We start from the raw sequence: 12579 nt of genomic DNA, 5'->3' as shown, positions 1-12579 counted from the left end.
CATGAACACACGTCTTGTCTTGCAGCTTGTTGAACAAGCAACCAAACATTCACCAGGGAAAAGTGCACCGCTAACGTCAGTTTAGCAGCTAGGTAGCTAATTAGCTGCTCAGCTTCAGCACATTAAACACCATGTAAACATACCTGTAAATGTCACTTTGAACCCGTTAGATGCTGGTTTGGTTGTTACCCTGCAAAATCCCTGTTAGTGACACGCTGTCTGTCCAAGACTTGTAGCTACAGCAGTTTCTTTACTTTGTCTCCGTTTTCTATGGTGTAGCATTGGTAGCCTGCCAGCTGCTGCCTATCAAACACATACTCCAAGTTGCACTTTAAAGAGATTCTTTTAGTTTTTAACATGTTGTCTGTTGAGAAACTTGACTGAGGACTAGTTGTGGGTTTTATCCTTAAACGACCCAAAAATTGGCTCATTAGCATACTTCACTTAAGCAAAAAGTGAAATAATAGTTAAAGTTAATGTGATGTCTTGGGCTCCTTTCCAGCTGGCAGCTTTAGAGTTTCCTCCGAAGAAACTGTTTGGAAACAGGGACGAGCGGATGGTTGCTGAACGGCGGAATCATTTGGAGGCAAGACATTTTATTATTTTTATTTTATTTGCACAAATAACAACAAATCGTAGAAATACACATTCACTTTATGAAACTGTGTTTTTCAGACCTGGAAGTGACTTTTGCTGTTAACTTGTTTCTTGCAGCGTTATCTGAGGAACTTGTTCCGGGTGATGCTGTCGTCGTCCTGCTCTCCTCTCAGAGTCGACGCAGACAGCGGTTTCCACCTGTCCAAACACGCCATTTGTGAGTTCTCGCCATTCTTCAAGAAGGGCGTCTTCGAGTACAGCAGCCACGGCACCGGCTGACTCTTGACTGTGTAGCGTCAGAGGACGGTGTTCAGCACAGATGTTTTCTCGATACCAAAACAAAAAGCTGCTTGGTGCCTTTTCCTCAGGCCTGATCCTGGGAGAATCACCTCAGTAGGTCAGAAGAGGGAAAACTTGCAGGTCAGTTTCCTCTCTTGAGACAAATGTCTCAAAGTGCTGTTCAGCTCTAAGTCCACGTGGAAGCTTAATCATGAACGTAGAGGTAGGAAATCCAGCACTCTGTTTAAGGAGTTTAATTTCATCATAATCAATGTTTTCATTTTCTATAACAGTACAACTCTATACTTCAGTTTTCTCAGTTTGTTTGGCACGAAGGCATGCTACACATTCAGCCGATAAACAGCTATATTAAATATATTCACATGCAGCTGTGATATTTATGGCACCTCCTCACTATACGACACTAGTTAGAAACAAACACTATCACTGCCAGGGTTGTGGGTTCGATTCCCTGTGCAGCTCAGTGGGTTTACTAAATTGCATTGAGATCAAACAAACTACAGAAATTTAAGGTCAGTTTATCCTGAAAATAGTTTAAAGAGTGTCAAACATTCCCTTGTTTCAGCTTCTTAAATATGAAGAAGTTCTGTTTTCTTTTCTTTTATATCATTGTGAAGTAAATATCTTTGGATTTCGGACTGTCGCTCTGATAGAACAAGACATTTAAAGACTCAACCTTGGACTCTGGGAAACTACGACGGGCATTTTTTCACTATTTTCTGACAATTTTTCTAGAATAAACAATTAATCGATTAGTCAAAAAGCAAAGACAACTTCATCAATGATGGAAATAATCATTGGATGCAGCTGTAGTTCGATCACAGGATGGACCCTGGACTTTCATTTCTTCATGTCAGAGAACAGATCAAGGTGTTAAAAGGACCAGCGTGTAAGATTTAGTGGCATCTAGTGGAACCAACTTGGCAGAAATGGAATATAATATACATGACTGAATCCCATGAAACTACCTTACCTTAGAATGAGCCCTTTACATCTACATGTGGAGCGGATCCTCTTCCACGGAGCCCATTATGTTGCACCGCCATGTTTCGAAACCAAACACCGGCTCTAGAGAGGACCACCGAAGGTTCTCCTACACACTTTGGAAGGGGAGGGTGAGGGGAAGAGTATTCAGTTGGTTGACATCTGTAACCTCACCGCCAGATCCCACTTAATCCTTCACACTGGTCTTTTTAACACTTGATTCCCACAGTGACTGAACCTCAGCATCACAGAGCAATAGAGCAGTAAAAAATAATCCAAACTAGTCTTTTCTGTGACTCCAGGGCAGTTAGAGAGACTGTTGTTAGCAGCTTGCCAGTAACTTTATAAGCAGACAGGTCTCAAAGGTCCTTCAAAATAACCAGACAAGACAGTAAAACTCCATAAAACCAGGCTATCGTACTGATGAATGTTTGGAATGACAACATGGAGAATCTCTGTTACTCAAAGATGCACTAAGAAAACATTTTATTGCAAAACTACATCTGACTTACACAGTCTGGGCTGTAACACAGAAAAGTGACTGAACTGAACTTGTGATTTTTAGATGTCAGCTTTGGGAAAATAAGACTCAGAAACAGTAAGAAGTTTACCAACACTAAATCATAGAATTTCATAGAAAAATGAAATTTTGAACCTTTAAAACACATCGCTGCCAAAGTTCAACACTTGCCCTGCACTGTTTCATGGAGCAGAGAGGCTGCTCTCTACTGACGTGATCTGTCATCTCAGATGGATCTCTAACATGCAGGCGACGCCGGCGAGCGCCGACAGCAGGAACGAGTCGTCACGGTAACAACCATTCAGCAGCTTTTTGTACACTTCAGAGCAAACGTGCCATCTGAAAAATAAAGTCTTTGGGAGGATGCGTTTATTAGGCCACATATACAAACAGCTAAAGTCTGTGAGCAGATACAACACCAGTGTTTCCTTTCTGTGTGCTAATCATTTATTTTACAAACATATTGCAGGAATATTTGGTTTTCAACAGCAGGATTATTTAAATTTACTAGACTGAAGTGATAAAATGTTGACAAGATATGTTGGCAGTGAGGTTCGTTAACATTTTTCAGGACATCAACAAAGATCGTGGAGTTGTTCGACAGACATGAGAAAGCCACAAAGCAATAAATCACAACATGAACCTGTAAAATAAATAATAAGAGCACAGAAATGCAGAAACAGAAGGCAGTTATCATATTATCTTTTGGTGTCATCATCGCCATGTTTCTCTGAGAATTCCTCTTTTAGGACTAATTGGTGACACTTTACTGAAACCCACCTTATTTAGCAATTATAAGCAGTACGTAAACATGTATTAAATTATTTATAACACACCATAATGTATTATGTAGACAAACAAATAAACAAAACAATCTGACAGAAACAGCTGCTCCTGATGTTCATGTAAACAATCATTGTCCACGAAGTATAAAAATGATAAAGCCTTTATTATAGTGGCTGTATGATATTGTCTCATATATCCATTCTTGTTATTCCCCTGTTTTACACACTGACAGCTCAGATATTACAGAAAATATCAATTATAGCTGCTTTAATAAGCTACATTTATAGTGTGTTATAAAGCTTTATTAAATGGTTATACGGTGGCTATAAATGCTAAATAGTGGTGGTTAAAGTAAACTGTCACTAGTTCTCCAAGTCTTTAAGTCATCAGATTTTTTTGGATAACTCATCATATTCTGTCATCAGGTGTTTTTCCTTCAGTAGAGTCAATATTTTGTGAAACTGGTAATTTGAAAGACTTAAAACAGCAGAGAAACTTATTGACATTTAACTGATAATGTCTCTCAGAGCTGATTTTTTTTTTATTTTTCCAAAGACCAGAATCTTTCAGAGAGGAAAACAGCGTCTGTCCTCGATCCCGAAGTCTTCCACATTCACAGCAGAGTCTCGCTGTTGTGTTTCAGCAGCTGTGATCAAACAGCTGCATGAACAGGAAACACTAGTTTCATTTGAATTTTTTGCCTGAACAGAAACAGCCATCCACTTAATGCTTTTTTTCATAAGCCATACTGTGTGTCTGTGTATATATAGAATGTAAATGTTCATGTGCATAGTTTTCTATACGACGTGCTTGTATGCAATGTAAACTATTGGCATTGAATGTCAGTAAAGGGAATGTACCAGTACATGTACACTGTGTGGACTGTTTTCTTTTCACTAACTGAACAAAATGTACTTTGTATTTTTGCACCACAGAAATTTAATTTCCTTTTTCCTGATTCTACCTCAGCTGAGTCCAAGAAGTCAAAGTGACACTAATCATTAATAAAGACGACCTAAAAGTTAGCTTTAATCTAAAAAGTAATAAATAAAGTAGTATGATTTTTGACTTTTGATAAGTAAAGTGTTTTCTTTTCTTTAGAGGTCACCTCCAGACATAAGAGACATAAAATAATCAGTTTTAAATAATAATTTGTGTCTGTTTTTCAACAAAAAATTCAGTTACATATTTAGAAGACTTCTCACCCTCATTAAAAATCCAGATTCTCTGAATTTGTAATATATTTCATCTCTAAAGTTTTCCAGCTGGACACTAGATGTTTCCTCCTTGTGTAAGTGTAATACTGGACCACGACTGACTCCAAACTAGTTGTGATGTCACAAATCCTGCTCGTAGTTTCGCGTATTAAAGTGAGATTTAAGGTGAGTTAAGAGAAACTTTCCTCCTTCAGTAGATGAATGAAAACAAACTCTGCACATACATCATTCTGCACAGAGAAGAAGAACAACATCCAACTGAAGGAACAAGAAGAACATGATTTTTAGTGGCGGGAACATTAAAGGAACAAATTCAACTTAAAAATCCTAATTGAGAAACAAAATACAACAGAAATGCCAGTTAAAATGAAAACCAAACAAACTAAAAAGTAGTTTTATTTAAACTGAAATGTCCGTAGAGGAAGTGCTTTCTAATAAGGATATAAAACATCTTTAAAAAGTGGAAAATCAAGATTTATAAAGTGTAGAGCTGCTATGATTAGTCAGTATATGAGATGAATCAACTGACAGGTGAATTTTTTTTCATGCCAAGAAAATTATTGATTTAGGGTTCTCACAAAGTAAAAATGAGTAAATGTAAGCAGCTAAGCTAAAAAAAAAAAACCAACTAAACAATCAATCGGTAATTATTAATGGAAATCAACAGTTGCAGCCCAAGTTTTAGGATCTGGATTCAGAGGATTCATAATGAAGCTAAGAAAAGTCTGTCATGAATGAGCCGAACAAACTGAACCAGGATTCATCTGTTTCATAAAGCAACATAAAGCTAATGTGAGCAAACTGAGTCAAGTCTGCTTCAAAAACGGACTCAGAGACTCATCAATTCACAGACACTGTAAAGACAAAAGTGATTGTTGTGGCCACAAAGCACAAAAATAAACAAAACCAGGATCTTTAAGCCTGAAAACTAACATGATCAGGTCCAAGTTAGTCTGTAGGGATAAGTTGCAATGGTAATTTAGTTAAGACTTGTTAACCTTGTTTATTAATCAAATTTTCCTCAAGTACGCCTGATTTAACTGGCAATCTGCCTGTAGGTAACACTCCTGAGGACCAAGTAAATCTGAAAAGTTGACAGGACGGTTCCCAATTTTTCAAGTCTGTCTTAAAACAGCAGTCAGGTGTCCATCTGAACAGTGAAAGAGGTTTTCCTCGCTGTAATCATTCCTCCTGTTCATACTGGATATTAAAAGATCCTTCAAATGTGCTTTCAATGGAAGTGATGGAGGACAAAATCCACAGTGTGTCCACACAGTCATTTAAAAGTTGATGTGAAGCTTATATTCAGCTTCAGCAGTCTGAGTTAGTCATATCAAGTGGATATCTGACACATTTACAGTCTTTTTAGCATCAAATTCCCTCTTTGTGTTTCCCTGTTGAGCTGCAGGTGGAAGTATAGAAATAAAAAGGGCTACAGTCATGTTAACTTTGAAAACAATGGAGGCTGTAGCAACAATACTACTAACATTAATGTATTATACTAACCTGCTTGTTAAAGAATGGTTGACATGCTGTCAGCATGCGAACTGTATGTTACGTTGACCCTTAACAAGTCAGGGGATTCAGGGGATCACTAAAGTCGTTACGATTTAAGTTGTTAAAACATGTCACTCTAGAACAGCTTGTTTTTTTCTATCTTTAGCCACATTAGCGGCTAACGATTTCTATGTGATAGATAGCTAAAACAAAACTACTAGTTAGTTTGCAAACCTTATCACAATCATATTTTAAATACTTTAAATACCGTCTCAGCAGGACATAGACAGCAGAGCTCAGTCTTAATTAAAGCTGCAAGCAGCGTTGAACGGGCCCTCACGCCTCCACGCACGTCAGGCCGCAACACAATCGAAGGGCTTCTGTGACGGGCATGTAGATGTCTTCAGACCCGGCTGTTTTCAGACAGTGCAAGAAGGAGATAAACATCACTTCCTTTGTCCACTGTTTTGCCTGCTGCTGGGGCTGCTTCCCTGAAATTTCGTAGTGGGCGCTATTCAGCCAGTTTGCATCACTGATGGAATATTGTCATGTAGACGTGTTCAGGCCGGGAGTCTTATCAAACATGTAAAGTTTGGTGCAGACTGGAGCATTTACAATAAAGTTATAGCAACTTCCTTTGTCATGGCGAAGCGTCAAATCTCAACAGTGCGAGGATGAGAACTTTCTGCAGGATGAGACATGAGACAAGTTTTGGGCCCATTCACTTGAATTTCAATTAGTAAATTGAAAACTCTTGATGAGTTTGTGTGTAAAACAAATTAATTTTCTAATTTTCATCAACTCTATTTTTAGAAAAAGAAAGACTTTTGACCCACATGACCTGGTCAAAGTTTGATTGACATGTGTACTGTCAGGTGTGTAGAGACAATAAGTAACTGCAGCTGGACACAGATAAATACTCATATATTTGAATGGAGAGTGTGTGTGAACCGCTAGGTGCTCGGGCCCTAATAAAGGAAAAACTGCAGTACAGAGCTACAAATTTTAGTTTTGATGGTATTTTTCTACAGCACTTTATCACTAAACTGTCACTCTCACTCCATTTTTTCCCTTCCCCTCATAGGTCATCCCCACTTCTGAATAATAAATATAAGACCTATAATTTTTGTAAAATAAATGATAATAACACCAAACTTCTTACAAAGTTTGTATATAATGTACTGTATGTATATAGGCCTTTCTGCTGTATCCTACAAAAATGAGCTGCATTCAACCCCCACACCAGTGGCGGCTGGTGACCCAAAAATTTGGGGAGGACAGGAGGAAAACCAACATACCGCATCAAACTATATCATTGTCCCCCACCTGATGAAATCAGAGGGGTGGGGCAATTTTATATACCAATAAAACAATTTGCTTTTAAAAACAAAAACCCCTGAGTGGTGTAAAGGCTGCTTCTTTAAAGACATTTAGCATATACACATTGTTTCTAAACAAAGAAGAGCTCATTTTAGCCATGGACTGGTTCAGATGTGTGATTTTACCAACAAAGTGAAATTCAAATTTATAGTATTGTTCTATTGTGACAACAGATTTATGTTCTCATCAAAAACAGACAAGATATCACATGATTTACACATGTTTCCTGTGTATTTTCTTAGTATACAGAAATATATAAAGTACCACAAAGCTTATAATGTGATACAGGAACAGATCAGTGCTGAATACTAGAAAGACTGAACACTAAAAACATTCACAGATCTAAAAGTGTAGCTTCACATCAGAAAGTATTAATGCATGTATCAAATATATGACTTATACACTCTTATCTATGTGCATGACATACAAAATATAGTCTACAAAGCTGACATGTTAACACTAGGGGTGCAATGGATCAGAAAACTCACAGTTCGGATCGTATCACGGATTTGAGTCACGGATCGGATAATTTTTAGGATCAGCAAAAAAAAGCCCCGGCAGCAGGCCAAAATAGTGGAGAAAGGAAGTGATGTTTATCTCCTTCTTGCACTGTCTGAAAACAGCACGGGTCTGAAGACATCAACATGCCCGTGAGAGAAGCCCTTCGATTGCGTTGCGGCCTGATGTGCACGGCCCGTTCAATGCTGCTTGCAGCTTTAATTTGGGATGAAATTCACTTCTAAGTAGCACTGAACAGATTTGGAAACTACACTCAGTTGCAAGTATATGAGTATATTATTATACAATTTAAACCGATCTGCTACAGACTATAGAGGCCTACAGTACATTCTACCTTTATGAAATAAAGTCGAGTCAATAAAGTTTTTGTTGACACTGTATAAACTGTAAGGTCATTGTTGAGGCTGTAGTAAGTGATGATTGTATGAGAGTAAAACTGGATATGTGCAGTTTTTGGGCCTCTAAACCAAATTTGACAACATTTATTCAACATAATCTGCAAACTTATATGAAGTTTCACTTCCATACTCTGCAGGTATGGGTGAGAGTAACTGTGCTTGGAACCGGAGGCCACTGCTGCACAGAGACACCATATTAGCAGCAGCAGCTATTTATAAAGGTAAGTTTCAAAGAAGAGAAAAACCAGCTGCTAAACTTACCTGTAACAAGGTTGAAACACACGACCCTGAAAGATCTGTGGTTCCACTGAGCTTATATACACACCACCTTTTATAATCTATTCTATATATATATTGAATATAAAAGATTTACATGTATATTATTACAGCAGCGTATTGCTGCCGTCATGACAATAAAATATTTGTTCAGTTTTCAGTTATAACTAGAAACTTTTCTTGTTTTTTAATGAGATCCTTTTCAAATTATAACAAGATGTTTTCATGTTATTCTGAGATATTTTTTAGTTATTTCTACTGTAGATACCAGATTATTCACTTTTCACAAGAAACTTTCCTTGTAATAACAATACATCACTTTATCTGCTATCTATATCACAAAAATTTCCCGTTATTTCATAAAATTATTTTATTTTAATTAATGTTTTTTGTTTTTGTTTTTTGTTATTTTTTGTGGGACAGGGCACAATGGTTAAAAATATTTAATAAAGCAGAATAATGTAGGAACCATATTTCTATTTTCAGTATTCAAACAAACAAATTGGCCAAAGTGGACAGAAAGTAAACAAACCTCAGACAAGATAAGAAAATCCTTTATACACATTATACATATATTCTATTAATCAATTGTAGAGCTGCAACTAATGATTATTTTCATTAACAATTAACCTTGTTTTAACCTGTTTTTAAATCATTATTTACTCTATAAAATGTCAGAAAATAGTGAAAATCAGAGAGTAGCAGCAAAACCTCACATTTAAAAAGATGGAGCCTGAGAATGTTTGTCTGACAAATAATTTAAACGATTATCAATCAATCAATTCATTTCTGTTGTTCTGTCATTAAGTGTTTCAGCACTTATTACAGCCTGTAAAATATTGACACATATTCTGTGGAGTCATGGTCTCAGCTGAACTCTACAATGAAGCTTTATGACACTGTGAAATATTCACACTTTGTTTTCTGTGGTTTCACTTCAAACTGAAAGTTTTGTTTTTTTGGAAACTTTGTGTTTTTGACTAGAAATGAAACTAAAGTTCTGTGGATTTGATCAGATGTTTAAATAGAGATTTAATTTTAGATAGAAATCCTAGTTTGTGTTTTTTCTCATAATAAACAAGAATGTGTTTGTATATTTACTCTCTTCAAAAACAAAGACACATTTATGACATAAAACAGGTGATTACTCTACTCAGTTTGATTGACAGGACAGATGATCAGAGGGGCGGAGTTTTTACCACCAAAATTAGGAGAGGGACTGAAGTATGGGTAGAGTTTCTCAGTGAAGGAGCAGCCAGTAAAGGAGTAGATAAGAGCTGCAGCATCTACGTCATAAAAGGAGACCAGACCCTCCTCATAATCCACAAACACCCCCACCTTCTGAGGCTGAGACTTCAGAGAGAGACGGACTGAAGGGCCAGCACAAGCTTTGTACTCATTTCCATTTCTCATCACTATAGTCCAGTAACCATCCAGAGGTGTCAGTGTGATTTGTCCCTTCCTGTTGATGGACTCTCTGGCCACTCCTAAATCCCAGTCAGTCTTCCCTTTAACCTGAACCTCAAAGTAAAATCTACCTGAAGAGAAACTCTGCTTTCCTAAAACATTTACATAACGTGTAAATCTCTCTGGGTTGTCTGGAAGATTCTTCTTCACATCACCATGATTTACTTGTTTCTCATCATCAGACAGGATGAGATTAGGATGTGCTGTATCAGGATCAAGAGTCACATCCACTGCATACTGCTGGACCCTCTTCAGCTCAGCCTCAAACAGCTTCTTCATCTCTTTACTGAGCGTCTCCTCCAGCTGAGTCACAGCTCTCACCACAGTCCCCTCATATGATGGTGGACGGACGCTGACCTCTGTCCAGTCTTTGGTGGGTAGAGCAGCTTTCAGGGATGGGAAGTTTTGGAGGAGGTGGAGGTGGTCTTCAGAGCGTGAGAGCTTCTCCACCTCAGAGCTTCTCTTCATCAGCTCAGAGATTTCCTGTTCCAGCCCTTTGATGAAGTCTTCAGCCTGTTTCTCTGTCGTTCTTTGCTTCTCTTCAATCGTCTCAATGAGCTCATTCAGGCTTCTCTCAACAGACTCCTTCAGAGCGGTGAAGACCTGAACACCTTCTGCTTTCTCTCTGTCTGCATTTCCTTTGCTGAAGTTGATTGATCGTTCCATCTCTTCAATCTTCAGTCGTCTCTTCTGGATCATCTGCTGAATTTCAGCCTCTGTCTTCCCCAGCTCTGCCTTCTTTCCTTCATATTCTTCTTTCAGAGGAACAAACTCATGTGTCTTGTGTTCTAAAACAGAGCAGAGCATGCAGACACATGTCTGGTCGGTCTTACAGAACAGCTCCAGAGGTTTATCGTGCTTCATACACATCCTGTCTTCCAGGTTCTCCACAGGGTCCATCAGCTGATGTCTTTTCAGGCCTGACTTTGTCAGATGAGGCTCCAGGTGAGTCTCACAGTAGGAGGTCAGACACACCAGACAGGACTTCAGGGCCTTCAGTTTGGTTCCAGTACAGACGTCACAGGGAACTTCTCCTGGTTTGGCAGCTTGTTGCTCTGAGCTGCTGCTGCTGGCTTTCTGTTGAGCTTCCTGTCTGAACTGAGAAACCATCTCAGAGATGAAAGTGTTGACGTGAAGCTCAGGTCTTGTGTTGAAAACCTTTTTACACATGGGACACAGGTACTGGTCATTACTGTTCCAGTGTTCAGTGATGCAGTTTTTGCAGAAGTTGTGTCCACATGGTGTGGTGACTGGATCAGTGAACACATCCAGACAGATGGAGCACAGAAACTGATCTTCAGATAGCAGACAGCTGGCAGCAGACATATCTACACACTGAGTGTGAAAAACAAAAGACACAATTTGTCTAAATTAAATTTCCATTATTTGTTCAAAAAGAAATAAAGATAATTACTGTTGTATTAAGTATAACATGTGATATTAGGTGAAGTAATATTGAATTATATTTCTGTTATTGATCGGGATGGGAACACGTGAACGGAGTCGTGAGCAACCGTGATCATTGAAGTCGTGCTGACAGCTCAAACAGTTATCCACAAGGCTGCATGGTGAGTTTAAAGTTCTTGTTTACTTTGATGACGTGTTTTATGTGAGCTGGTTTGCACAAACACAGTAAGAGACTGTCATCTGCAGCTCTTTATCTAACAGCTCATTGTGGCTGTTTCTGCTTGTACTATTCTTCCATACAATCTTTAAAATGAACCACTGACAACATAACACAGAATATGTCCATATCTTGTTGTGTGGACCAACTGTTATTGAAGAATAGCACTGCTAACAAAGCTCTGCTAACTTGGTGACAAACACCTTTTATTACCTGCAGCTGCTTCACAATAAAAGCTGCTGCTTGTTGGTAGAAAGCTTTTAATGTGAAACAGCTACAGGAAATAGAATGCAGTGTGTCTGTAGGAAGTGATCAGTAAATAGTAATAAGACCAGGAAGGTTGGAGTGAAGCTGAACTCCAAACCACAGAGATTCAGTTACAAGTTACAAAAGTCCTGAGAACTGACACAGAGAGACTGTTTAAAAAACAATTAAAGTTGTTTCACTGAATCTGTGTAAAAACATCTTTAGTTATATTGTCACTAATTTCACAAGTGTCAGTATGAAATGCAAAGAGTGGAACTTCCTGTCTGCTGTGTTAAAGCTGGTTGTTGAAACATTAAATATGATCAGTTGTACTCACCAGTGTTTGGCAGAGACTCTGTTGTGTTGTTGAGAAAGACTTGATGAACTCAGTTTAATTTTTATTTGGACAGAAGTGGAGAGACTCGACTGCAGCTCTGCTGTCGCTCTGACAAACTTTTAGTTTAATTTGTGGAGAATGTCAGTGAACCTGTCTGTCATGTCTCTCCAGTGTTGCTCCTCCTCTTACTGCAGCTCTGATTGTGAGTTTGTTTCCTCCTTCTGATTTACAGGATTATTGTGAAATATCATGGAGCAAAAGTGGCAATGTAAATAACAGGTGGGGAGCAGATTCTGCTTTATAAAGGATTTCAGGTAAATATCAGCTTAGTATTTACAGTGTTTCCCCTATTATAGTACAACAAGAAACACCGCCAGGTCAAAAAATAATTTTTTAAATGCCAAATATCCATTCATTTGGAAATCAACAGT

The 12579-nt window shown here is 38.2% G+C and overlaps 2 protein-coding genes across 4 annotated transcripts in view; one reads left to right on the top strand and one right to left on the bottom strand.

The window, feature by feature from the left end:
* Positions 1–1529, top strand: part of kif16ba (kinesin family member 16Ba) — a 33036-nt gene extending 31507 nt beyond the window's left edge. For all 3 annotated transcript variants that reach the window (XM_042432396.1, XM_042432407.1, XM_042432397.1), the window contains 2 exons: positions 503–586; positions 715–1529. In XM_042432396.1, coding sequence (XP_042288330.1) covers positions 503–586; positions 715–876 — 246 coding nt within the window. In that variant the 3' untranslated portion in view covers positions 877–1529. The remainder of the gene's footprint in view (positions 1–502; positions 587–714) is intronic.
* Positions 1530–9172: 7643 nt separating this feature from the next.
* LOC121888611 (E3 ubiquitin-protein ligase TRIM39-like) lies at positions 9173–11637 on the bottom strand. Its single transcript, XM_042400232.1, has one exon. The coding sequence runs from the start codon at positions 11265–11267 to the stop codon at positions 9624–9626; it is 1644 nt and encodes a 547-aa protein (XP_042256166.1). The 5' UTR covers positions 11268–11637; the 3' UTR covers positions 9173–9623.
* Between the last annotated feature and the right edge of the window lie 942 nt (positions 11638–12579).

The sequence above is a fragment of the Thunnus maccoyii genome, chromosome 2, assembly GCF_910596095.1.
Source record: "Thunnus maccoyii chromosome 2, fThuMac1.1, whole genome shotgun sequence".
Taxonomy (NCBI): domain Eukaryota; kingdom Metazoa; phylum Chordata; class Actinopteri; order Scombriformes; family Scombridae; genus Thunnus; species Thunnus maccoyii.
The sequence above is the reverse complement of the archived record's forward strand: the minus strand, read 5'-3'. Positions and strand labels throughout refer to the sequence as shown.

Coding starts and splice junctions, on each gene's coding strand:
- LOC121888611 (XM_042400232.1), bottom strand. CDS start 11,267: ATGTCTGCTGCCAGCTGTCTGCTATCTGAAGATCAGTTTCTGTGCTCC.